Here is a 27,662-nt window from a genome sequence, read left to right on the forward strand (position 1 = left end):
TGGGACACCTGGTTATGGTTTTACAGACTGGAAGAACACATGATGAAGCATTCTCTGGCAGAGAATGTTAACTTGATTCCAAGTGTGAAATAAATTTGTGCTTGCCAATATTTCTGACACTCAGCTGGGAATGTGGTTTCTCACAAACAGTGCTCAAGCTAGGTTTTGAGCTTGGTAAACGGTTAGATAAGGTTAGACTCGTGATGCGAATGACTTGAAAATCTCCAGAGCACACACGGAACTAATGGAACTCACAGCAGTGGAACGGTAGCACAAATGCATTGCTGAGAACAGAGAATCGTTATCAGTATAGTATTATAGCACATGAGCGACACACAGATACCTCCATGGTGTGAGTTTTTCCAGAGGAAGTTTGCCCGTAGGCGAAGATTGTCCCATTGTATCCTCCCAGTACATCTGTCAAGGAATGTCACAGTCAGGAAAAAATTGTAAACAAACAATCTAAACAAATAACTAGAACTAAGGCATGCCATTGTAAATCCCTATGCTTCCCAAAGTTAAAAAATGGCAAAACGTTCCACCAGGAATGACACAATATCAAATTTTGTACACCACTCCTTTGCAATTCCATATCCAGGCAATGCTTGACATCATTGCCGGACACCGAAGGAAGGGAGTACTCAAAGTAAGAACTGTTTGTTTTCTTTCTTTCTTGTTTATCTGGGCTCAAATTTGGGGACAAAAGTGAAGATGTGCTTTGGCAACGTTATTTTTTAATTTTTTTAAGTAATCAATTCATTCATTAAATACTTAATTACTATCGATTTATTAATTCCTCATTTATTTTCTCTCATCTGACCAATATCTCAGGCATGTTTTGAGCTACGAAGCTTATATTTGGACACGACAGTGAACAAGTGATTTGGCTATGAAGGGTGTATTTGTGGATCTGCTTGTACCTCCCCCCTGCTCGCTCACTTCTTCACCATGCCACCACCAAGTCTCATCCTTCCCCTAAACCCACCTATCCCATCGCCCTCTTGCCACTTGGCCGTACCTGCTCTCATCGTCTCCCCCTCCTCTCAAAGCAACATTCACACTCTTCCCTCTCTTAACTCCCCTTTCTCAAACACTCCCCCCCACCCTTCTCCCTCAACTCTCCCCTCACTCCCCCTTCTCAAAGTTGCCTCCTCCTCACATACACAAAGCTGCCTCTTCCCCTGCCCTCTCTCTTCAATCTCATCACTCCACCTCCTCCAATCTTCAACTGCCCTCTGCCCCCTATCTTATTACTCCACACTGTGCCTCATCCCATCACCACCGAGCCTTTTCTCCTCCTCATCTGGCCCTCTCCCCTGGCTCTTCTGCAATCCCCCCACACTCTTTCAACAACTCTCCCTACCTCCCCCCTTTATCCCTCATCTTACCTTCCTCCCCTCCTCTCCCCTGCACCCAAAGCCTCCTCCCTCCCTCTTCCTTAACAGTGTGGACCTCAAACATCTGGGGCCTTCGCTCAAACCTGACAGATCTTTCCATACAGGTTGCCACTGGCAAACCGGACATCATCTGCTTGATAAACTTTTCTCCTTCAAAACATCTCCGACTCCCGAGTATCTCTCCCTGGTTACTCCCTCTTCCGGTATGACAGACCTGATCCTCGTCCTGGTGGAGGAGTTGCTCTCTTCATCAAAGACGATTCCTCACTCTCCATGCACAGCCCTCACTTCGCCAAACCCCCAAGAATACCTCTGGCTACGGCTTCCCCTCCACTACCACCTCATGTTAAAATATGCGTTGTCCCGTCCACCAAACAGTGATGATTCCATTTATACCTCGCTCGCCAAAAACATCGACCAATTTATATCCTCTCATTCCAACTCTCTCTTCCTCATATATGGTGACTTCAATTGTCATCATGCCAGTTAGCTGGGTGTGGGTACCTCCCTCACCTGCAATGGCACTTCAGCAAAAGACATCTGTGATTCATTGGGACTGACACAATCTGTCAACTTCCCGACCCGGATCTCATCCAATGGTACTCCATCTCTTATGGATCAGATTTTGACCAATTTCCCTGAAGATATCTGCTGTTCTTCTTCCGCTCCAATCGGTTCATCTGACCACATGCTTGTCAAAGGGGATATCTGGCTGTTATTAGAGAACCAGCTCAGTGCTGTTGTCTGGCATTTCACTCAGGTCAACAGGCAGGGACTTAAAGCAGCCAGCAAACTTTTAGACTGGTCTCCCATCACTTTCTCTGACATCAACTCATCCTGGGAATTCTTTCAAAGAAATTTGCTCTCCCTCATGCACAGATTTATCACATCTCATCTTCAGTTGTCAAACCCTTCTTCCTGCCCATGGTACACTGAAGCTTCTGGCGAGGCAGGTGTCCTGAAACAACTTGCCTTCGCCTCATGGAAGGCAAATTCAACTGAAGGCAATCTCAGTTCCTTCCACAAAGCTCAGAACAAGTTTATGTCTACCTCGAGGGGAGACAGGAAACTTCATCAATCTATTCACACATCTGAATTCTCAAACCTGTCTCCCTTCTCTAAATCCTGGTAGCATCAAGTTAAGTCTGTTTCTGGTGTATGTTCCCCCTCGATCCGCTTCCTTACCTCAAATGGTTGCACAGCTGACACTGCACCTGAAAAGGCTGAATGCCTAAACTCTGTTTGCTTCTAAATCTTGTGTCTTAATCCCATCGCTTTTTGTACCGACCTTATCCAGCCACACCCAGCTGTTCCTGGACTCTATGTCCTTTTCTGCTGATAAGGTGGAGATTTTGCTCTCACACCTGGACCGATTCTGCAACTGGTCCAGACGGCATCAGACCACATGTCCTAAAAACCTGCTCCTCTGTTCTATTCACCCTCTTATTTGCTCAAGGTCATCTGCCATTTGCTGGGAAATCAGCAAACATGACCGCTCTGCAAACAAAAGGTGCAAAAACAGATCCGTGCAACGACAGACCAATCAGCCTTCTTCCAATCATCAGCAAGGCTATATAATCCATCATCGCTTCAGACATTAAATCCTTCCTCTCCTCCAATGGCTTGATTTCCGATCATCAATTTGGATTCAGACCAGGTCATTCTACCCTGGATATGCTGCTTCTGCTATCCCAACAATGGATGGAGATCCTCAATGCCAGACATGAAATCAGAGCCATATCCCTTGACGTATCGTGTGCTTTCAATAGTGTGTGGCACCATGCCCTGCTCACCAAACTCTCTTCCTATGGTATCCAAGGCCATCTCCACTCATGGCTCGCAGACCTCCTCTCCTGCCGCAGCCAACGTGTGGCCCTTAATGGAGTTCTCTCATCCCATCTTCCCATCCAGGCTGGTGTTCCTCAAGACAGCGTTCTCGGCCCTGTGCTTTTTCTGGTTTTCATCAATGATCTCCTGTTCCTCACCTTTCTCGGCTCCACGCTGTGTAAACCAAGGCATTTAGGATCATTGGTATCTCCCGTGATGAGGCTGACTCTTTGGGTCTCTCACTCTTTCACCGCAGGCAGATCGGTGGTCTTTCTGTCTTCTGCCGTCTCCTTTCCAGCCTCACTCCTCCCTCCCCCACGTCTGCAATATATTCCCCCATACTTCCGCAGGGCGCTCAAGGTCCACCAGCAACCCCCTTCTGGTAAAACTCCCAAAATCAAGAATCACTGCTCACCTTCATTTTTTTTCATTCCTCTTTTTAACCGCCTTTGGAACAAACTCCCACACTCTCTTCAATCCCACTCTTCCCTCCAGGTCTTCAAAACAGTTGTTCACCACCATCTCTTCTCTTCCCCCATCCAAAACCTCAATCTTTTCTACCCCCGTTAATCCACTCTAAATAGTCCTGCAGCGTAGTCTGATATTTCAGATCAATTGTTCAAATTTGCATAAAAGCACCAAAATTGGTACACATCTAGAATAATGTATTCCGAACAATTCTAGATATGGAGCCACCCGAGATTGTGCCTTGGTCAGGTTCGGCGACCATTTTCCAAAATGGCCACCATTCTACTTTAGTGAAATTGGCTACATGCTCTTATTTTCTTATTGTATTGGTGGTAGATATAAGGAAAGTGTAAAATTCAGTAAATTGACCATGAAAAGGCGTATTCAAATATTATGAGCCAGTATTTTCGGTAAAAAAGCCATTATTTGATTTGTAAATTGCTGCTCTCCTGAAACTTTTTGCTGAAAAGTACCCATTATTGCCTGGAGAACAAGAGTCAAATGATATTCATCACATTCAATGGGTTTGGAATCAACAAAAATTGCATTATAGATTACATACTTTACTCTATTTTGAAAAGGGAACTGATAATCGTAATAATAACAAACTCAGAAAATGTAGTCAAATTATTGCACACTTCACTTTGAAACGGCTACGGTTTACTGTCTACGACCATTCTACCAGGACACATGGTACACACATACATCAGTCTAGTTATGGTACAATATGAGTTTCTGAGCTCAAGTGTACTGGCTCTGGATCAAGAAGTCAACACTTTTACAAGCAATGCGACTTTGCATTTGCACATTCTAAGCTTGGCTGATATCTCAGTCTGTGTCTACTGCATCTGTCTACTGGCATTCTCCTTTACAAGCACACAGTCCAGTGCATTGCAGATTAGCCTTCTTCCATTTGCAGCGGTTTCTACAGCCCTTTTTGCAGCCGCACGACACCAGCTCGAAGCAGCTTTTTGAAGCTTCAGGGAGTGTGGTCCAGAGCGGTTCGTAGGACCCATCCTCCGTTTGCCGCCAGCCCCAGCTTGTTGATGATGGAAGCACAGGTTGAGGGACCAAGACCTGCCCCCAGACATAGCCACCCTGGAAGACTGATCTCTTCACATGCTGTTCCAAAGCATCGTAGGTAGGTGGGATGCGCTAGACGGAGTTCCTCTTGGCGAAGAGTTTCTTTCTGGCCTCGTTGACGTCCGTATATGGACTGGTGCGGTCATAGAGGAGCACCACAAACCTTTCAATGCAGTGCATTGTGTCATCCTGGATGTTGACTGGCATGGTGGTCAGGGTCACAAGAGAATCTGTCAGTTCTGGAAACGAGTTCCATCTGGCCCAGGCAGATTTCTTCCCATGCCCCACGAATGCTGATACCATGTCACATCCGGTCATGGCGTGAAAGACAGGGAGGGCACGTGCCTTCTGTGGACCGAGGGAGGCAGCTATTTCATGGGCAGGGATGTAGCGGTAGTTCTTGCCCATCCCAAAGGCAATCCAGAGTTCATCCACGCATGGTAGTGCCTGGGCTACCATCACCGCCAAGACGCCGGTGTCGGTGTCTATGGTTCGAACTTGAATCCGACGGTGGTCATGTTCTACAGCATGGGCCACATGTAGCATGATGCGAGTGTCCGCCTCTTCTTGACCGCATGGAGCCAGAGAGCTTTCATCTTCCTGCTTTGAACGGCAGATGACTGCTTCACCATCAGTGACTACCAGCTCCTTTTCCTCGTCATGGAAGGACTGCACCAGCACATCGGACAGGAAGGTGAAGAGCTCCACCTTGTTTGCGTCAACACGTAGGAAACACTGCCAGTTGGAAAATGGCCGCCAAAGCTGACCAAGGCAAAATCTCGAGTGGCTCCATATCCAGAATACATTAATCAACATATTGTTACGGCTGTGGAAATTCGCAATACACCATAAAGGGTCATTAGATCAGTTATGACGCTAAGTTTATATGCAGATAATTCCCCACCGTTGTTTAAAGGGAATTTGTGTGATTCATCGGGCTGCGACTCCTTGAGATAGCCGTTTTTCTTTTTCCATTGTTATTTTAAACAAACCTCCACGCAAGCAACAAGCCGCATTGAAAACCGTCGAACGAAAAAGGGAACCAAAAGAGTTCCGATGGGCGCGCGGATTTTTCCCGCCTATTTTTCCCCGCACTTGGTGTGAAGGAAAGGGGGAGGGCAGCTCGCCGCCGATTGGTGGATGAAGAGCATGAGGTGGTCGGGGTGAGGGAACGCCCCTTTTCGGGAACCTTCTCGAAGGGAGGTGGAGCCGAAAACAGGGAGGAGCGAAGGGCGGAGCCCCACGCTATATATGGCGGACCGTGCGCGGGGCTCACTCTCTCTCTATTGGGGTCGAGTGCTCCTCTCTCTTGGTGGGCAGGGTCGAGCTCGCTCTCTCTCTCTCTCTCTCTTGGTGGCCAGGGTCGAGCTCGCTCTCTCTCTCTCTCTCTCTCTCTCTCTCTCTCTCTCTCTCTCTCTCTCTCTCTCTCTCTCTCTCTCTCTCTCTCTCTCTCTCTCTCTCTCTCTCTCTGTCGGGGTCGAGTGCTCCTCTCTCTTGGTGGCCAGGGTTGAGCTCGCTCTCTCTCTTGGTGGCCAGGGTCGAGCTCTCTCTCTCTCTTGGTGGCCAGGGTCGAGCTCTCTCTCTCTCTTGGTGGCCAGGGTCGAGCTCTCTCTCTCTCTCTTGGTGGTCAGGGTCGAGCTCTCTCTCTCTCTCTTGGTGGCCAGGGTCGAGCTCTCTCTCTCTCTCTCTCTCTCTCTCTCTCTCTCTCTCTCTCTCTCTCTCTCTCTCTCTCTCTCTCTCTCTCTCTCTCTCTCTCTCTCTCTCTCTCTCTCTCTCTCTCTCTCGGTCGGGGTCGTGTGCTCTCTCTCTTGGTGGCCAGGGTCGAGCTCGCTCTCTCTCTTGGTGGCCAGGGTCGAGCTCGCTCTCTCTCTTGGTGGCCAGGGTCGAGCTCGCTCTCTCTCTTGGTGGCCAGGGTCGAGCTCGCTCTCTCTCTTGGTGGCCAGGGTCGAGCTCGCTCTCTCTATATTGGTGGCCAGGGTCGAGCTCGCTCTCTCTCTCTCTCTCTCTCTCTCTCTCTCTCTCTCTCTCTCTCTCTCTCTCTCTCTCTCTCTCTCTCTCTCTCTGTCGGGGTCGAGTGCTCCTCTCTCTTGGTGGCCAGGGTCGAGCTCGCTCTCTCTCTTGGTGGCCAGGGTCGAGCTCTCTCTCTCTCTTGGTGGCCAGGGTCGAGCTCTCTCTCTCTCTCTCTCTCTCTCTCTCTCTCTCTGTCTCTCTCTCTCTCTCTCTCTCTCTCTCTCTCTCTCTCTCTCTCTCTCTCTCTCTCTCTCTCTCTCTCTCTCTCTATCTCTCTCTCTCTCTCTCTCTATCTCTCTCTATCTCTCTCTATCTCTCTCTGTCTGGGTCGTCGACGTCACTCTCTCTCTGGTTCTTTTTCGGTCGTGGGTCGTGAAAGCACCAGCAGCAATGCCGGAGAGAGAGCTCGCTGACCACGCCAGGGGCCTGAGGTCAGGCGCAGCTCCGCAAGGCCATGGGGAGTCGACGTCGCGACCTGCCCACTGTCGCGCCACAAGGGCGCAGGTAAGACACTTCGGTCTCACGGGACCCGTTCGGTCCTCCAGGTCCTGTGCCATAAAGGTTTACGAACCCCGTCTACCTCCCTGCTTATGGGGAGGGTTTTTCTTTGCTTTTGTATGACTGCTGTGGAGCCGTGTCCCTATAAGTAGACCTATGTAAGTGACTGTACATTGCTCGTATTCGGTGGTAACGCTTTCTATTTGTTTCTTGGACATTGCATGACTGCCTTGCTTCTGAATACGTGTGTGTTATAATAAATGTCCTTGTGTGAAATGTATCCCGTTCGTCATCTTTTTTCCCTTTTGAAAGTGCCATCTTGAATCGCGGAATAAATTAGGAGTGAGTTTTGAACACCGGGGCAAAGAAGAGAATATGATCCGTCGAGGTCGGTGATAACACCGCTCGGTTATCACTGCAGGACGGAATGGACCGCTTAAGCGGTTCGTGTCCGAGGCCGACCTGCGGCGAGGTACGATCGACCGGTCGACTACTCGCGCAGGTACTAAGGTAGGTCGAATTTGGCGAGCAACCCTATCCTGCGCAGGTGGGCAATTGGCACGATCGTGGTGAGGTTAAACCCCCACCCGTGACTGACTCCTGGCGGTAGTTCCAGGAGGGTAACGCCTGAATTGTCCGTCCGGTGGGCGACGCAGTTGCGATTGGAGTTACGCAATCGCTCGCACGCCAGGCGGGCCAGAATTCGTAACAATATGTACCAATTTTGGTGCTTTTATGAAAAGTCGAACAATTGGTTTGCTATGCTGCAGTACTAAAACCCACCTCCTTCAATTTCCCTGCTTTTCTTCCTAAAAGTCACTGTAGTGCCTATCGTATTTACCACGTGTACCCCACTCCTCTCCCTTCCACAGATATCCTAATGTCTCTGTGTTCCACTGTTTTGTGCCTCCCTCTCATCCCTCTTGTCTCCTGCTCCCCTTGTTGTACGTTCTCTGTGTTCGCTCTTATACGAGCCTCAACATTGTCTACAAAAAACAAACAAAAAAGGGAACTTTTGATTTATTGATTGACGAACCCATGGTTATGGTTGGGTTGGGTTGTCAGCGACTAAACCGTCTCTCCCACAAGGTTTCCTAGTGAGGAGGTTGTATAGATATGGACACACAGCAGGATTAAAAACAAAACCTATCAAAGGGGGGAAAGGAGCTCTTTGTGACCAAAAGGCCATCCATTTCTCGTGCCCAACTGTGTCTGCGGACATCCTCCTGCAGTTGGGGTACTTTTTTTTATTGAGGTTGGTGGCAGGATTTTCACTCTGGCCACCGTAAAACACTTCATTCCAAAAAAACCAAAAAAATGCTAAATCTGAAAATCCACTTCGTGGGAGTACCTCCTGTGCTAATGCCCACTGCAGGACAGCTCACTGGATCAGTTTGGGGCAAAGCCTTCGGGACCCCACTTCCTTGATGATTGGAAGAAAACCACGGGGTAAACCTCCAGGGTTAGATTGCAGTGGTGTGTGGGCGGAGTGGTGCTGAGGTGTCATCCACAGACGGCCGTCTCCTTGGGTTAACCTGAGGTGGTCCCATCGGGTGAGTGCCTGGAATGTCCCATCTGTAAGAGAGGATGATCACCTGTCTCTGTTATCATCTGAGCTCAAGTGTTTGAACATAGGTATTGCAACACTCTCTGAGGTTCGGAGACCGGATAGTGGCGAGATCATTGCAGGTAGTTACACCTAATATTGGTCTGGTCACGATGATGATTACCATGCCCAAGGAGTTGCTGTTTCTGTGTCCAATAAGCTGGCTCCAATGATAATTGATGTAACACTGGTCAACTAGCGAATTATGAGACGAAGGATTCATCACTCCTTGTGTGTCATTACCCTGGTTTCTGAATATTATCCAACTGAGGCACGTGATCTCCCCCCAAGAAGGAACGCATTATATGCCGCGCTTGAGTCTGTGGTTGATCAGTGCCACAGGCGAGATACTTTTCTCGTTTTGGGGAATTTCAATGGATCGACTGTAACCGATAGGGATGGTTATGACACATGTGTTGGTCCCCATGGGTCTACAACTGTGAACCAGAATAGCACCAACTTCCTTGATTTTGCAAGAAGTCATGGACTTAGGGTGGCTGGTTCATGGTTTCAGTGCCCACAGGCTCATCGTGAGACTTGCTCTTCTAACGCTGGTGGTGTGGCAAAGGAGAATGACCATGTGCTCGTTGATGGTCGCTGGAGGATGATCCAGAACTGCAGGGTCTCCTGGAGTGCTCAGTTCCACAATACCGACCACAGGCTTGTTGTAGCAACTCTGAAGTTGCAGCTCAAATTCAGGAGAATGGTACCATCCCAGCCTAGGGTGGATGTTGGTAAGCTCAAGGACGAGAGGGTAGCTGAAGAGTTTGTGAACAGGCTGAGTGGGGATTTGGGGGGTCTGTGTGCTTTGAGGAATCCTGAGGAGTTGTGGAGTGCCTTTAAGAGCACTGTCCTTGATTTTGCCAGTAGATGTCTTGGAACTCACCATTGGGCGAAGAAGAATTTTGTCTCTAGAGGGACACTGGATACCATTGACCAGAGTCGCAGGGCCAGTCTTATTGGCAGAGCTGGGCTGTTCAGGGAACTGAGGCGTAAAATTGTACATGCGGACAAAGAGGGTGGACAAGGAGACCTATGTGTGAGGAATCTGAGTGGTTGAGCATCACTGTCGTCAAGTGATTTTCGTTCTGCTTACAGGAGAATTTGTGTATTGCGTTCCTCCAAGTCCGTCCCTTGGTGTACTGCAGTAAGAGCAAATGGTGGTGAGCTCTTGACAGAGGAGTCCAAAGTGAAGGCTTTGAGCAGCTGTACCATGCTGATCCACCAGCTGTTGAGTTGGATGTCAGGGGTGTTACTTTCCCTATTGCTGACCCTCCAATCAACTGTGATCCACCTTCGTTTGTGGAAATACGGCTGCAGTGAACCGGTTGAAATGGGGTAAAGCTCCTGGGATCTATGGCATCCATGCTGAATTTCTCAAGGCTGGCGGAAATGCTGTATTCGTGTTGTTGCATACAGTTCTGTACTCTGCCTGGAACACTGGCATCATCCCAAATGACTGGAAGAGGGGCCTTGTTGTCCCTCTCTGGAAAGGGAAAGGTGATCGCCAGGACTGCAACAACTACCGAGGGGTGACGCTGCTCTCCGTGCCGGGCATGGTCTTTGCTCGGATAATTATTGAGGGTTCACCACCATCTGCTTAAGCAAGAGCATCCAGAGCAGTCATGCTTTACACCAAAGAGGTCGACGATTGACCGTATCCTTGCTCTTCGGGTCCTCACTGAACAGAGTCAAGAGTTTCGGTCGGGGCTACTTGTAGCCGATGTTGATGTCTGCAAAGTGTTCGATTCAGTGAATTGGGATGCCCTCTGGAGGATTCTTTGTCTTCGTGGTGCGCCACCAAATCTGATCAATCTGATGTCTGAACTACACTCTGGTACTGAGAGTGCTGTGAGATGTGGTGATACCATCTCTGACTTATTTCCAGTTGTTACTGGAGTTCATCAGGGGTGCAAACTGGTCCCCACATTTTAAAGTGCTTGTATGGACTGGATTCTAGAGATCAAGCTGCGGTGCATCGTTTTGGAATGTCATCATCTCTGACCTTTATTTCGCAGATGATGCAGTAATCTTTGCAGAGACTCTAGATATCCTTTTTGGGGGCCCTCGAGGTGCTGAATGAGTCGGGCCTACTGGGATTATTGGTTTCCTGGGTCAAAACTAATATCCAGGCTTTCAATGACATCTTGGATGCTGCTGTCCTGTCTGTGCCTGTTTGTGGTGAGGATGTTGAGGTCACAGAGAGATTCACTTACCTTGGCAGTGATATTCATGTTTCTGCTAGATGTGAGCCAGAGGTCAATAGACGTCTGGGTCAGGCCTGGGGCGTCATGGATTCACTGGATCATGGGGTGTGGCACGGCCGGTACCTGTGCAGGAGGATGAAAGTTCGAGACTTCAGATCCTTGTTACTTCTAGTCTTGCTCTACGGATGTGAGACTTGGAATCTGACCAGGGATCTTGAGATGGAGACTTTTCGGAGATTCCTTGGCTATCGCTGATCAGACTTTGTGTCCAACGAGTGGTTGCTGAGAGAGACTCAAATGAGATTTGTTGCCTGCAAAGTCCGTGAGCATCAGCTGCAGCTGTATGGACACGTGGCTCATTTTCCTGATGCTGATTCTGCTCACCAGATTCTCTCATATCAATGAGGGAGCCTCGTGAGTGGAGGAGGCCAATGGGCAGACCATGTGGTCCGTGGTTGCAGCAGGTTGATTAGAATCTCAATGACATGGGGATGGGCCAGGCATCTGCTTGGGGGATGGCCAGATGGAGGCCCCTGGAGTACCGGTAGAAAGTGGACGCAGCGACGTGCTGCTCCCGCACATGCTCCCATACCTGACCTGATTGATCAATTATTCGATGAATTATTCTCTTTGTTTGTCCAGGCAATATCTCAGCCATCTTTTGAGCTAGTAAGCTGAAATCTGGGAACGAAGGTGAAGATGTGCTTCGGCGAAAACAGCATTTTTTTATTTTATTGATTCATCAATTCATTGATGAATTACTTAATTAATATCGATTTATTTATTACTTATTTATTTTGTTTCTCATCTGGGCAATATCTCAAGCACATTTTGAGCTCGCAAGACGATATTTGGACACAACAGTGAACAATTGATTTGGCTATAAATGGTATTTTGATTTATTGATACAGCAATTCGTTTTTAATTTTTCAATCAATTACTTAATTGTCAAAAAGCTACAGACTCGGATGAAACATTGGTGGTTGAGGTATGCTATTAGCCAATTACGATATTCATTCTTTTTCAATTACTATTAACTTTAATTTTGCAATTAATCAATTATTGTGCACCGCTCCCTCCCAGGAGGGGTGGGTAAGAGGGGTTTGGGGTGGGGGGAACTTCAATCAGATTGAAAGGCCGACACAAAATCTGGAAATTTAAGGTGGTCTAAAAATGCTCCAAAAGCTGGTGTTGCCTTCTTAGCACAACTGTCCTCTTTCTAAAGGAAGATGGGATGGAACAACGATGTACACCACTCAAAATAAGCAACCCAGTCGCAATTATATTTCAAGACATCAGCACCTCAAAATCAATTCCAAAATACCTTTGACTATCTGCCGTGCACAAGCATTATAGACTTGCTCTTGCGTGGTGTTTGGTGGGAAAACACGGTCAAACATGTATGGCTTGCCCTGCAAATAGAAATAGTGAATTTTAATGGCATTGACAGTATAAAATTGCATGCATTGTTAAATAATATGGCCTCCATAAAGCAGCAATAGTCTCAAGGTAAGTACTGGCTGGAGACCTTGGCACCTCCTCAATATAAGACCAACAAAAACCTGACCTGAACAAGAGTGACGTTTTTGGCATAAAACTCAATTCACACTTACCAAGATGAGTATCGATGCAAAGCAGAGAAAATCTTCACTTTACAAAACTTTTCTAAGCTTGTTGATTGCATCGGTATCATTTCAATGCTACCATTTGAAAAAAAGCATAGCCAGGATGTTTGCAGCATTACACTGATAACAGGACTTATGGTATGCAAGAAAGTGACTGTGTATCATGTTAATTTGCAAAAATAAATAAATACACAATTGTGTTTCCTTCACAAGTTTAATTGTTGAAATGGACAGAGTTAAAACATTTAATTGTCAATTAGAAACTCTTGTGCTGTGAAAAGATTTTAAAATTTATAAACAAGAGGAGCCCATAATTTTTTGGTCCATCATGACTGTGCTGTACCCACATGCAAAATTAATTTATCATTTTCCTTTATTTAACAATGCCATTCTTACCACTAACACTTCTAAGTTGGTCTCCAAAGCCAGTCTGGACATCCTCCATTGTGCAATGTCCTTCCTTGGCACATCTGAATTCTTACCCACCTACAAGGCCTTCATCTACAGTTTGATGGAGTACGACTCTCTCAGACTCTTCTGCCTCACATCTTGCTCAGCTTGACACTGTGGAATCCAAGGCTTTCAAGATCAAGCTGAGTCTATGAGCTTTTCACTTCACCATTGTAGACAGGTCAGTGGTCTCTCTGTCTTCTACCGCCTCCTTTCTGGTCTTGCACCTTCTGCTCTTTCCGTGCTTTGTCTATTCCCCTCCCCTCCCCCCCCATACGTTTCTGCATTGCACACATGGTCCACCATCAACGCCCTTTTGGTGAAACTCCCAAAATCCAGAATCAATGCTCACGTCCACTCATTCATCACTCTTTTTCCCCACCTGTGGAACTAACTTCTACACTCTCTTCAATCTTAATCTTCCTTGCAAGTCTTCAAGACAGTTGTTCACCATCTCAGACCATCCCCCACCGAAAACCACAATCTTTTATATCTCAAAAAGTTATGGACAGAATCAAACGAAATTGGTGGACAGGTTAGATGTGCGACAAGGACGAATTGATTAGATTTTCGTGAAGATAGGGATCCAGGAGTTAAATTTTTTTAAGTGATCCTTCACCATTGAGAGATAGGGTCAAAAACGATAATACAGTACAGCATGGTATTTCAAAAAGTTACGGACAGGTGATGACAAAATTTGGTGGATGAGTTGGGTAGGTGATGAAAATCAAGCTGATTGGACTTTGGTTAAGATACGGATGCAGATCTGGCCTATCAATAGGACACAAAACGTAAACCGTTCAGCCTGGCAGAGGTATGTGCTCTTCAGAGTGTTCAAGTTTGAATAGGAGTCACATGAAGTTTGCAGTTCACCAGAATCTTGTTAAATATTCCAAATGCACAAGTTACTGTTTTCTTTTTGTTCAATTTGCTAACAAAATGATACTTATGTAAAAATCTTGATCTTCCATAAGCCTCGCTCATGTAACGAAAAGTCCCTTGCACATTTACGCACACGTGCTCCGACGCAAGGCAGGTTCGGTGCTGCCAATAATTATCCCCATGGCAAAGATTACACTTGGTGGCTTGTTTTTACCTTCCCAGTGGTAGTGAGGGACCTAGGAATTTGTCATTTGTTCGTGGTGCTGAAGATAACTCGTCTACTCTTCGTGAAAGACACCGTTGCATTTTTAACATCCACCAGCTAATGATAGAACACAGGACACCCAGCATCTGAGTGACGGTGCACTCCTTGAAACAACAACCTGCCTGTGAAGCACCAATTCGACAATTTATGGTCAGGTTAGGCATGAGGTCCAGAATAGACAGCACCAAGGTAAGTGACAGCTCCTATCTCTACAACAGACAGCTCCTACCTCTGCACCATCCTGTCGCATTACGAGTGCACACACATAAAACAGTGCAAACCAACAATTTACCTTCACACACTCCTTTTGGATTGCTATCAATGATCTCCATCTACCGACTTCCAATCAAAACTGCAAACAAAATAATGCAATTCACACAACAACAACACTCTTATAATGCTAAACAATCACAAATTGTGCATGGTGCACCAAAACACCCATCATTTGTAATTTTGCCTACATGGTCACACTCGTGTGACCAGTTTGATTCTGAATTCCATTTGCCGGTTGCAGCATCACCAAAGCATGGTTGTGTAGCTGATGCATCGCCTCTGTGCATTAGGACAGGAACTTATAACTCTGCTGGTCACCAGCACACAATGGCATTCCATTTTCGCTACATGTTATAAGTGGGAATGAACAGCAGATATTTAACCTCTTTTAACTGTCAAGATGGAGTCCATCACCAGTCAGACATAGATTTCTTTAGATTTGACTGCACTTGATTTTATGCTCTCCTACATTATTATGTGCTCTCCTGCCATCTCTGCTTCCAGATTTTTTTTTTCATGTAATCCTCCCTTTTAAGTACAATACACAATTTCAGCTAAAAATATCAAATGACATACACTGAAGATGATTTGGTTTTTATAAACTGCTGCCCAAATGCAGTTCCAACCCTAAACATAGCATGATATATTCCCTACACCACCGAAGGTGGAAGGAGGTTATGCTTTCACCCCTGTCTGTCTGTTTATTACTTAGTGAAATTTTTTTTACCAAGTATGTTGGTCTGCAGCATTTGTCTGTCTATCAGTGATTTTTGGCCACAGTTTTCAAGCAATCGTTCTGAAATTGTTTGTGTGTGTAGTTGACCAGCCAAGGACAGCAACACTTAATTTTGGTGAAGATTCGAATCCAGATCCAGGTCTGAGAATTTTTTAAGTGATTCTTCACCATTGAGAGATAGGGCCAAAAATAATAGCTAGCACAATACAGTATCTCAAAAGGTTATGGATGGATTCACATGAAACTTGTTGGACAGGTTGGGAGTGCCACTAGGAAGAATTGCTTCAATTTTAATGAAGGTCCGAATCCGGATCCAAGAGTTTTTCAAGTGATTCTTCACCACTGAAAGATGGGGCCAAAAACTATGTATCACATGAGATCTCAAAGTTGTGGACGAGTTATGACAAAACTAGGTGGATGAGTTGGTGAGGTGACAAGAACAAGCTGATTCGATTTTGGTTAAGGTCCAGATTCAGATCTGACCCATCAGTGGCATACAAAATGTAAACTATTCAGCCTGGTGGAGGTATGTGCTCTACCGAGTGCCGTTCCATTTCGCCAAGTGTCACTCTCCGAGTGAGTTTTCATTTGTCTGTTTGTGTGCAGGATATCTCAAAAAGTTGTGGACGGATTTTAATGAAACTTGGTGGAAAGGTTGGGTGTGTGACAAGGAAGAATTGATTCAATTTTGGTGAAGATCTGAATCCGGATCCGGATATGTCATTTATTTAATTTTCAAGGTGATTCTTCACCATTGAGAGATTGGGCCAAAAACAATGCATGGCATGATATTTCAAAAATTTATTGGACCTGATATGTTTCATGGATAAGGCGTTGTGTGGCGGAGGTATGTGCTCTACCGAGTACCCATCTCGTTATATGATATCTTCGGAACTTAACGCTATGTTTTAGGGCCTCCTCTCCAATCACCCCATTTTTAAACAGCACCCTCTGACGACAGGACATTTTGAGCATGGTTCAACACTGTGTTCATTACAATTCAATAATAGCAGATAAGATAGGCTGAATGCAGTTTTTTGGCAAGAAACTTGTGGCTAACTAATAAAAAATTGGCTTTGTGGCTCACTAAAATAAAACTACAATCTATTCTGGTAAACTAAAATAAAACTACAATCAATTTTTGCTAACTAAAATAATAATTATTAGCTTTTTGGGATAACTAAAATAAAAGTACAATCAATTTTAGCAAACTGAAATCAAAATTATTAGCGTTTTGGCTAACTTCAAGTACGATAAATTTGGTTAACTCAAATCAAAATCATTGGCATTTTGAGAAGCTAATATAAAAATACAACCAATTTTTGCAAACTAAAATAATAACAAGAAAAAGAGCAATCAGAGATTGCAGACCCTTGCCAGGACTTCTGTTGAGTGGTGTATTTTTATAGGTTTTGGGTAAATCCAATATGGCTGCCAAACCATATGATCTATGACATCATATGTGTGAACCTTTTGTTTCTCATGGACAGGCTGTCATATGTGTAAACTTTCAACTTGATCTGTTCAGTCCTTTCAGAGAAGAAGATTTTTCAAGGTAAAAATTTTTTTTCTCTTAAACAATATGGCTGCCGAATCACATGACTGATATCATTTTTTTCCCCTGTGGACCATTTTATCCCTACATGACCCTCAAAAATTTTCGTACTGATCGGATGTGGCATTCTACATATGCAATTATGATGTAATAACGAAGGTACCTATGACGTCATGAAAAAAATCACACATTTCCCATGAGGAGTACTTGCTATGTACCAAGTTTCAATTTTTTCCTTGGTGCGGTTTCAGAGATACAGAGGTCCAAAGTTTTTCCAATATGGTTGCCACACCACGCGACCGATGACATAATTATCATTCCAACATTATACACGAGTCGGCGTACCAATGGTGAAAAATTCGTCTCAATACAACAAGCGGTTGTGGATAAAAACACGAAAGTTCTGTGCAGACAAACAAACAGACAAACGGATCCAAATACAATACCCTCTCCTTTGGCGAGGGTAATTATTGGCTTTTTGGCAAACTAAAATAAAAATATAATCAATTTTTGCAAACTAAAATAAAAATTATTGGCTTTTTGGCAAACTAAAATGAAACTGCAATCAATTTTGGCCTACTAAAATCAAAATGTTGGCTAAAATCAAGAGTCAGGACAAACCTATTGTACATTTTACACATCAAGGTCAGCCCAATATTGGGAGCCATTTGAAAATTGTCCATTTAAACTCCCAAAATAGCAAGCACAGGAAAACAAAGAAAATCGATGCACTTGCTGATAGAGAGGAAGGAGTTGGAGGTACGAATCATTAGCACATGGGAGTTGGTTCAATTAGCCATTATCTGGCAAGAAAGCAGAGGTATATAGCTTACAGTTTACTATCCCCCCCCCCCAACCTTAAGGATGTAGGTGTCATGGAAGCAGTGTTTCAGCACATCGGATAATAAGTGTTAGCAAGTTGCACTTTGGAAGCATGCACAGAAATGCCTCCATCATGCTTATTTCTGCAGCATTTGAAAGGCTGAAAGGTGACTCCTTACTCTGAATCACAGACCGGTGTTTGTTTGTTTGTCATGCTACTCCTCCTACAGTTCTGGGCCAATTGCATCCAGACTTGCTACATAGGATCAGTATGGCCCCAATTAGTGCATAGGGGTGTTTTTATCTTTGCTGGTGGTCTTGGGGTGAGGGGAACGCAAATTCTCATCTCCCGATTACAGTACAGTATCTCCAGACCCCACGGGTTTCGAGTGCAATGAGGTGTTTTGAATTACACGTTTGAATAAGAATAATAAAATAAGTCCCGTGGCCGCTCCTATAGGGAGCGGGTCCTAGTTTTGATAATCCAATTGTGCCGAGAGAGAGAGAGAGAGAGAGAGAGAGAGAGAGAGAGAGAGAGAGAGAGAGAGAGAGAGAGAGAGAGAGAGAGAGAGAGAGAGAGAGAGAGAGAGAGAGAGAGAGAGAGAGAGAGAGAGAGAGAGAGAGAGAGAGAGAGAGAGAGAGAGAGAGAGAGAGAGAGAGAGAGAGAGAGAGAGAGAGAGAGAGAGAGAGAGAGAGAGAGAGAGAGAGAGAGAGAGAGAGAGAGAGAGAGAGAGAGAGAGAGAGAGAGAGAGAGAGAAGAAAAAAAAATGACTGTGACATCAAGTACAATGTACAGTATATCACACAACTCCAGCTCATAGTATCTGTCGTAGGAGAACGTGACATAATCCTTAAAACTCTAATGCAGCTACATCTTTCAATCAATAAGTTGACTGAAACTGAACTGTATACTCAAGATGTGACCAGATGTATTTTAGATATGGCCATCCAACGCTTGCCTACTTCTTCTCACTAAAACACAATTTCCCTTTTGATTCAATGATAGAAATTCGAAAACTATTTTATTGCTTTCACCGAGTTGCCTGCTTGATTGAGCGACTTATCGACAATTATTTCTGAACCTTCTTCCACAGCCACCTGCTGCAATATCTTAAAATAAAAAACAAACAAACATCTGTCACACCCTATTCAAATTAGCTTATATTTCTTCTTATTCATTTTACAAGGAAGTATTTCCACAAAATTCTGTGATGTAGTGACTTGTCGAGTATTTTGTGGTTGTGCTAATGGCGGCGGTACACAAACAGCAAACAAAGTAATATTTATATTATAAAAGGAGTCATGGCTGTCTGTCTGTTTGTCGTGTCATAACTTGAGAATGGATTAACGAATTTCAATAAATCCAACGACAGTGGATTCAGGGAAGTCCCTGGAAGGTTAATGATGCAAAAACAAACAAACTAGAGGGGGAGCACTCGGTAGAGTGCAAAACCTCCGCCGCCAATACTGCAAGGCCACTCAAGTGAACCTGATATCCTATTCATTCAATTTAATGTCAACAGTGCTCACAGAGTTATAGTTTGCAACTTTCCCTTTTACATACTCAATTCATTCGTCATAACGAGATTCCTTGAGACAGAAATTGATTTTACGTGGGTATATCCACCTGAAGTTCCATAATCAGCCGCAATTATAATTTTGGCATGTTTTTTTGTTGGAAATCATGTTGTTTTGATAACATGTAGAAATGCAAAAAAAAAAAAAAATCTAAATTTTGTTGAAAAAAAGTTGCAAAATTTTTTTTTCTCTAACAATTTTTTTTTGGGGGGGGGGGGGTTGGAAATCACTTAAAACATGTAGAAATGCCAAAAAAAAATTCAAATATTTTTTCAAAATGGCCACCATAGAGGCCATATTGGATTTTGGACCGAGTCCAAAATCTAATGGCATGATCCTTGGACGATACCTAATCCCCCCACCAAGTTTCGTCGAAATCCGTCGAGGAGTTTTTCCGTAATACTGTTCACAAACAAACAAACAAACAAACAAACAGAAAGGGGTGAAAACAGTAACCTCCGATCTTCAATGGCGGAGGTTAATAAATAAGTAGATGTGGGTTTGTGTGTGTGGGTACATGGGCACACGTGTTGAAACTGCAAATGAAAAGTCATCCAATGTGGAAATAGAGGAGAAAAGAACCAAAAAGAGTTGCTTTATCAGTTAGAGAGACAGTGAGAGTATCATCGGAATGGAAGAGCGAAGGAAAGGGAGAGCAACAGAAATTGTTTCATATGAAAGCTGAATGCGAGTCAGAGGAAGAAGAGTTTTTCCATATCCGATACGCCACATCCCTTGCACAAATGACCACAGAGCAGGATTATTGAACCAATAATTGGTTGGAGGGATAGACTTGAAAGAGAAGGGGATATCAGCCTCCATTCCTGCAACAATAAATTCAGCTACATGTTCAGCAGAAAGAGGCATCGCCCGAGGAGAGGCAGCAATCTTCCCGGGGAAAGTCATAAAATAAGTTTCGTAAACCAGTCCCAGTCAACGCTATTGAAATGCCAATACTGACACTTAGTCTGTGCAGTCAGAGGAGAAAGAGACATTTCTGAGATTTCGGTCAGAAGAACCAATTGGAGGTGAAATTGTGTAGTTATAACGCAACGGATTGGAGGTGAAGAATAAATCCAAAGTATTGGCAGAGTGATCATGATGATCTGAAATATGGGTAGGGTGGGTGATAATTTGTTCCAAATCATTGAGAATGTTAAATATAAGAGCTTCAACTCTCCCAACATCCATGTGGAAAGATTTCAACCACTTCCTGTGGTGTACATTGAAGTCTTCTAAATACAGGAATGAAGTTTGAGGGTGTGAGGCTGTCATGGCCTAATGGCAAGAATTAAGATAGTCAAAGGAAGTTGTAAAGTTTGTCGAGTTAGGAGAGCAGTAAGTGAAAGAGAAAAATAGTAATGGTCAGGAGACAAACCTTAAGCCAAATGACATCAAAGTTTAGATATTCATGGTCCACAAGGTGAAAATCAGGTGTGTTGATGTTGGAGTAGACACGGACTCCTCCTTTGAAGCGGAATCGTGAGTGAAGGTTGTAGTTCAAAATGTTAAAGGGATTAATCATAACATCATGTCACAATTGGGTCTCTGAGAGAAGCAAGATATTAAGAGAGTTACTTTTGCTAGATGATGTTTTTCTTTAAGAAAGACCACGAATGTTGGTGAAATGAATTGAAAAAGTGTCACGTTGATTCAAAAGGCAAGGGTCTTGGGAGGGACCGATACTACTACTGCCTGAGCCCCCTCTCACCAAAGAGAAAGGCAGGTCACCGGAGATTCTCCGCACTCCATAATTCCTGAAACTTGGGGCCATTAACTTTTCGGACCATCATATTTAATTGGAGTTTTCTGAGGAAATTAGAGGAAAGATAATTAAAAGAGAGAAAATGTAAAGGTATCGAGTGAAATTGAGTAAAAAAAGTGTATGATGTTTGTTTGCGAGAAAGGGAATAAAGTTAGGGTGGGAGCTATAGTTTTTCGTGAGACAAAGTAAGACCAGCAATCCTGACAAGGAAAGTATGAGATGGTTCCGGGCACCATCTCCCACATTGAGATCAATCGAAGGACAATATATGTAGCTCTTATCAGAGGCGGGTCAGTGGCCTTTCTGGGCTGTGAGGATTGCCTAGGCCCGAGAAGAATGCCCACTCACCTCTAAGCTGTCTAGACTGGGTTAGAATCCCAACCCACCTCAAAACTGTCATCCCCGTGTTTCACAGGCAGGGTGATTCATCATTGTGTCTGCCACCCCTCGGATGAACGTTAAACAGAGCATCCCATCTGCCGGCATTAGTTTGTGGACATTAAAGATCTCAGTGTCCTTCGCAAAGAGGAGGCGAGCTATCGCCGGCACCATGACCAAATTCCAAATTGCTTCCCTAACCTACAGGGGGAATTGTAACAGTGGCAAAGCTGCTACCCTGAAGCCTCATGCTGCATCCAGAAGAAGAGTGGCCTCTCTGTATTTTTAGTGCCTCTCCTCCAGCCTGGTTTCTTCTACCCTCTCAGGCCTCTGTAGCTCTTATTAAAGAATTAACTATTCTTCCCAGCTCCTCCAGCATTCTTTAAGTAACTCCATCCTGATGAAACTCCCAAATTCCAAGATTTCCACCCAACTCCACTCCTTTATTCCTCTTTTCTTCCATTTGAGTCGCTGCCTTCCAGAGACTGTTCAATCCAAATCTTCCCTCCAAGGAAGGCTTCATACAAATGGTACAACACAATATCATGTCATCCACCACCCCTATATTTTCTTCCCCCATTAACCCCACCTAACCCAACCCTATTACTTACAGGTTGCTGAGTTTAATCCTCAACCGTCTCTCCTCATTTGATGTTGCCTCTTTCCCTTGCTGCTTGTATTCAACTGTGGCCTCAGTGTCACACATTTACTCTTAATTCCCAGGCTCTGCAGACTACTGTAATTATCTGCAGACTACTGTAGTACAGTATATGAAAGTACAACATATTCAATTCAACATATTCAAAGAGTAATTCCAAAACTGCACTTACATGGAAACAAAGCCAAAAGGAGGCCCTTTACTTAAAAGTCAGGCTCAAATAAATTCTCAGCATAAAAGACGATTGTCAATTCGAACATACTCAAAAACAATAAGGATAGTCAGACTTATTTGTCTTGCAATAAACATTCCATAACATATTAGAAGAAAAATCTGCATACACATACACCACCATATTTGGCAACAATCAAAATCCTGATCACAAAGCAATATTCCACAACATCACACCAGGCACATTTGCAAGTTTTATTGTTGAGAAATAAAAATTACGATGAATTATATAATACATGTATTACCAAGCACATTGGCTATTCGACACTATTACTGGCAAAATACATCCAACACTGGGGAGACAGGATGTTCAAAGCATGAATAAATAAACAAGCAGTCATAGACTGGTACTTACGAAATCGTCAACTTGACCTCTGACCTTGTCTAATAAAAGCTGTCTCTTGAGAAGGTAGTGACGCAAACCAGAAGTTTCTACGATGATTCTGTACCAAACCATCAAAAATCGAATGTTTGACCTCACTGTGACCTTGACCTTTGACCGATTTTGACCAAAATCTAATCAGCGCTAGCCATCACCCTCCTGAATCACATGGTATAATTTGACATTGGTAGCTTCTTCCGTTCTAGAGTTATCGTGCCTACAAATAAACACACAAACACACACACACAAACAAACAAACAAACACACAAACAGAGGACGGAAGTCATCAATATACTTACGAAATCTTTAGATTTCGTAAGTAATAAATAAATAGTGTAGGCCTATACAGTATATAATTTCAGAAATGTCTAGTTTGTTTGTGTTCTTCTCTGCACTCCTGCTGGGCAGAATGAGTTGAAAACTGCTAGTTGTACTTGGGGTTTATACAGTAGGGTCTTTGGCAGTAAAAACAATACATAGTCCTGGGGGTTCGGTTTGGGGGAGCACTCCGATTCTCTCTATGTAAATGTGTATCATAAAGCACTGCTCCCAGTATGAGTGGGTATGTTAGAAGTCATTCTGTCCATAATTTTGGGGGGAGTTAATCCGTGTGTAAGGAAAGGTTCTTCACTTCTATAAGTACTGTAACTTGGACACAGGAGGCCAATTTAGTTCATCATGCCTGCGCTTTATCCACACCATTTAAAATTCAATGTCGGTTTATTTACTAAATTTCACTGATGACAGGGGTGGGGAATAAGGTGGTTTGTTGGGGGGGGGGAGGGGTAAGGCAAGATCGGCACAGTGACGTGACATCACTTCAGTGTTTCGTTGTTGCTTTGTGGGATGAAGACTGTTGTAAGGCGAGTTATGAACAAACATCAATAAAACATTCACTTTTTGACAAGACCCTCTCTGTACACCTTTGTCATGATTGTGACGTCTCCATCACCCATCCACGCAGAAGCGACCAACCAGTCCTGCCAATAGCCATGTACCCCTTTTTATCCTTCGAGGTACCTAATTCCAGCTTAACCTATATCAACTGTTTCCGCTGCCATTACCTTTCCAGAGAGACCATTTCATGGATTAACTATTCTTCAAGCGCACATGGAAGAAAATAAAATGAATAAAAGAAACCCAATCCACAGCAAACTGCATGCCATCTTTTATAAAGTCAGATGTCATCTTCACAGATTTTACCCAAGAGTCATCTATCTATAATTCCAGCAGTGTGTGTGTGTGTGTGTGTGTGTGTGTGTGTGTGTGTGTGTGTGTGTGTGTGTGTGTGTGTGTGTGTGTGTGTGTGTGTGTGTGTGTGTCTGTCTGCGACCGCTGTTTCTCGACAACCACCAGTCCGATCTAATTGAAACTTGCCAGGAATATTGCTGTGGACCCGCGGATGTGCCTTTTCAAGGTTTAATATGAATTGGACGAGCGGTTCCCAAGTTACGGCCATTTATCTGTCGACCAATGACAAGACACGGTGCTATGACATCACAAATGACGTCACAATTAATGTTGAATTTTTTTTTTGCACGATTGACGTCACAATTCTTCTTCTTCTTCGTTTGGTATGACATCACAATCAACGCTGGGGACCTGAGTATGTGCCTTTTCAAGGTTTGATATCATTCTTCATCCGTTTAAGCTGTTTCCCAAGTGTTTCCCAAGGTTTGAAAGCTGTTTTTTCCCAAGGTTTGAATTAATTGTTCAAATTATTAATTAATCCCAAGGTATGAATTTTCCCAAGGGAAAGAGCTGTTTCCCAAGGGTTTGAAAGCTGTTTTTTCCCAAGGTTTGAATTAATTGTTGTGCTTGGTAGACATTTGTGAATACATTTACAGAGAGAGGGGCGAGAGAGGAGTCGTGAGACAGGAGGAGGGAGAGAGGATCGAGAGAGGGGGCGAGAGAGGGGGGAGAGAGGGGACGAGAGAGGGGACGAGAGAGGGGCGAGAGAGAGAGGGGTGAGAGAGAGAGGGGGTGAGAGAGAGGGGGCGAGAGAGAGGGGCGAGAGAGAGGGGCGAGAGAGAGGGGGCGACAATTCAAGAGAGGGGACGGGAGAGGGGACGGGAGAGGGGACGGGAGAGGGGGTGAGAGTGGGGGCGAGTGAGAGGGGCAAGAGAGGAGGGGGGAGAGAGGAGGGCGAGACTAGGGGGAGAGAGGGGGGCAAGAGAGGGGGTGAGAGAGAGGGGGCGTCACAATTCTTCTTCTTCTTTGTTTGATATGACGTCACAATTGACGCTGGGGACCTGAGTATGTTTCCCAGGTGTTTCCCAAGTTATGGCCATTTATGATACGGTTGGTCCGATCTAATTGAAACAATGCCCCAATCCAGTCGTCGTTTATAAGAGTGAAGGAACGAAGCTGCACATACTGGCACGGGCCAGTATGTGCAGTATGGCACCTACGGGCCCGCACTAGAATCTCCAACATGAACAGCCTCAACCTTGTAAACTGTACTCAGACCTCACCTCATTGGCAAAAATCAAAATTTATACAACTGAAGCTCCTCAGTCACAAATTATTCAATTTGACCCAAAGATCATGCTAATTGCCGTTTTAGACGACAGGAGGCATGAGTTCAACCATCCAAGATACAACTTACACAACAAAGCAATTCAGTGATTTTAAAGGGACTTTCAACATGATATAAAAATGATTCACAGCATTAACAATTAAAGCACAATTTTGTAGAGGATGTAATAATGTACAAGCAATACTTTAGTCTTTCAAGCGAGAAAGTGATTATGCATATTAAAAAAAAATGGGACAACTGGACCTGTAGCTTATCTGGGCTCTTGACTAATGTTGTCACTCAAATATGCTAGCATTCTGACTGGTGGGTTTGGAGGTGAGAAGATTTTTGAAGGAATTTACACGGTTTCCAAAAATTGATTAAGGCGACCATTTTGACACACCTCTGGTAACATGATCGGAATGACCTCCGCAATTTAACATCCCTACCCTGGCCTCATGTTGGAACCAAAATTTAGTAGCATTTGACTGGTGGATCTGGAGAAGAAGATTTAGATTGAAGAAATTTACTAAGTCGGCCATTTTGACCTCTGAAAGTCATGTGACCGGAACGAGCTTTGCAATCCCCGTTACCAGTCAGGAGGTTAGGGCAGGAATTTGAAATTTGTTCAGGGTGCCAGCGATAGCTTGCCTACTCTTCAAATGAGATTTTTAACATCCACCAACTAATGATAGCAGACGGAACGCCCGGTTTAAGATCCATCTGAGGGACGGTAAACAAACTGATACCTCGCCATGCCTGCAAGAAACCAGGACGACAGTTTGTAACTAGGTGGAAATTTAAACCCAAGCCATCCTGTCGGCCCAGAAAATACTCAAAATGGTCCTATTTTGTGACATGACCTTCAATATCCATCCGTGCAGATTTCTGACGGTGCCAGTACTTTGTGCACTATGGAACATGATGACAACATGAAACAACATGAAATCCTAACTTAATTCTTGCTGTGAGGGGAGAGGGATTTATGCTTGTAGAATCTGACAATAGGGAATTTCAAAATGATGTATGAATGCTAATGAAGACTTTCACACATGAGCTATGTGGGCATTTTCAGTGACTCAGTTCTACTAACTGGGGCAGTTTTAACCTGCCAATGTTTTGGTGAAATCTGGAAGTCAAACAGTCTTTTAAACATAATTTTCAACATTTAAACCAAAGAGTGGCAATTTCATCATGGTTAACCATAATTGCTGCATTCCTGGATGCAAATCGGTCTCAACGAATTACAAGAAACTAACAGAGCACCCACCCTGCAGGTGATGTTCCAATCATGCAACATCTTTTTCTGACGCATCCCTTTTTGGGCAGTGTATAGGGAATAAAAAAACCTTGGTTATGTGCATGAAGCAAAAACATACTCGCTGCTTATAATTCAAAACACCTCACTGCAGAGAGAGAAGAGCGCGAGAGAGAGAAGAGCGTGAGAGAGAGAAGAGCGCGAGAGAGAGAGAGAGAGAGCGCGAGAGAGAAGAGCACGAGAGAGAGAGAGAAGAGCGCGAGAGAGAGCGAGAGAGAGAGAGAGCGAGAAGAGCACGAAAGAGAGAGAGAAGAGCGCGAGAGAGAGCGAGAGAGCGAGAGCGAGAGAGCGAGAGAGCGAGAGAGCGAGAGAGCGAGAGCGAGAGCGAGAGCGAGAGCGAGAGCGAGAGCGAGAGCGAGAGCGAGAGAGAGAGAGAGAGAGAGAGCAAAACACCTCATAATCCTATGTAGCAAGTCTGGATCTCGCCAACCCAGAACTGTAGGAGGAGCATGACAAATATCAGTGGATGGATAACACACACAACACACACCTTGGTGGGACTTGTTGACCTGTGCAGCCTGGAGGGAAAGCCCGAGCTTTTGCGAACTCCCTCTTGGAAAGTTCTGGCCATTGAGGAAGAGAGACTGAGTTTTGCGGTATCGAGGACCGTGCCAAATACAACAGTGTGAGAACCACGCCGTGGATGGCAGCTCTGATGGGGTGGGAGGTCACGTACGTGGCGCCCGGAGATGAACTGATCGACGTGCGTATAGGGCACGGTGGTAGGGTACCTTTGCCTTGCCTTGAGGCTTGATGGGTTTTTCCGATCATATCCTATCAAAGAGGGGTGAGACCGCGGAAGGATGGGACCGAGAGGGAAGTGACAGAGACCGGGCATACACCGACTGGAGGCCATGTGGGAGGTCGATCTACATCTAAATCATCAGGGAGGTCACACAGATCTACATCGTTCCCACTTTAAGGATGGAGGGGGAGGGGAGGGGGAGTACAGATAAGAAGACAGCTTGGTCCTTGAGCCGTGGTTTAGCTGGATGGTTCCAGACTGGGTGGGGCTCTGCTGGGCACAGCATGGATAAGGAAACAGCTTGGTCCATGAGTTGTGGTTTAGCTGGATGGTTCCAGACTAAGTGGGGCTCCGCTGGGCACAGCACGGATAAGGAAACAGCTTG

The 27,662-nt window shown here is 44.7% G+C and overlaps 1 protein-coding gene across 4 annotated transcripts in view; it reads right to left on the bottom strand.

The window, feature by feature from the left end:
* LOC147014291 (kinesin heavy chain-like) overlaps positions 1-27,662 on the bottom strand; it is a 96,731-nt gene that overhangs the window by 61,874 nt on the left and 7,195 nt on the right. For all 4 annotated transcript variants that reach the window (XM_085852164.1, XM_085852162.1, XM_085852163.1 and 1 more), the window contains exons 2-3: positions 12,421-12,508; positions 344-417 (exon numbers count right to left, since the gene is read on the bottom strand). In XM_085852164.1, coding sequence (XP_085708290.1) covers positions 344-417; positions 12,421-12,508 — 162 coding nt within the window. The remainder of the gene's footprint in view (positions 1-343; positions 418-12,420; positions 12,509-27,662) is intronic.

The sequence above is a fragment of the Eptatretus burgeri genome, chromosome 13 (assembly GCF_056783735.1).
Source record: "Eptatretus burgeri isolate ZD-2024b chromosome 13, Ebu_testis_v1, whole genome shotgun sequence".
NCBI classification, from domain to species: Eukaryota; Metazoa; Chordata; class Myxini; order Myxiniformes; family Myxinidae; genus Eptatretus; species Eptatretus burgeri.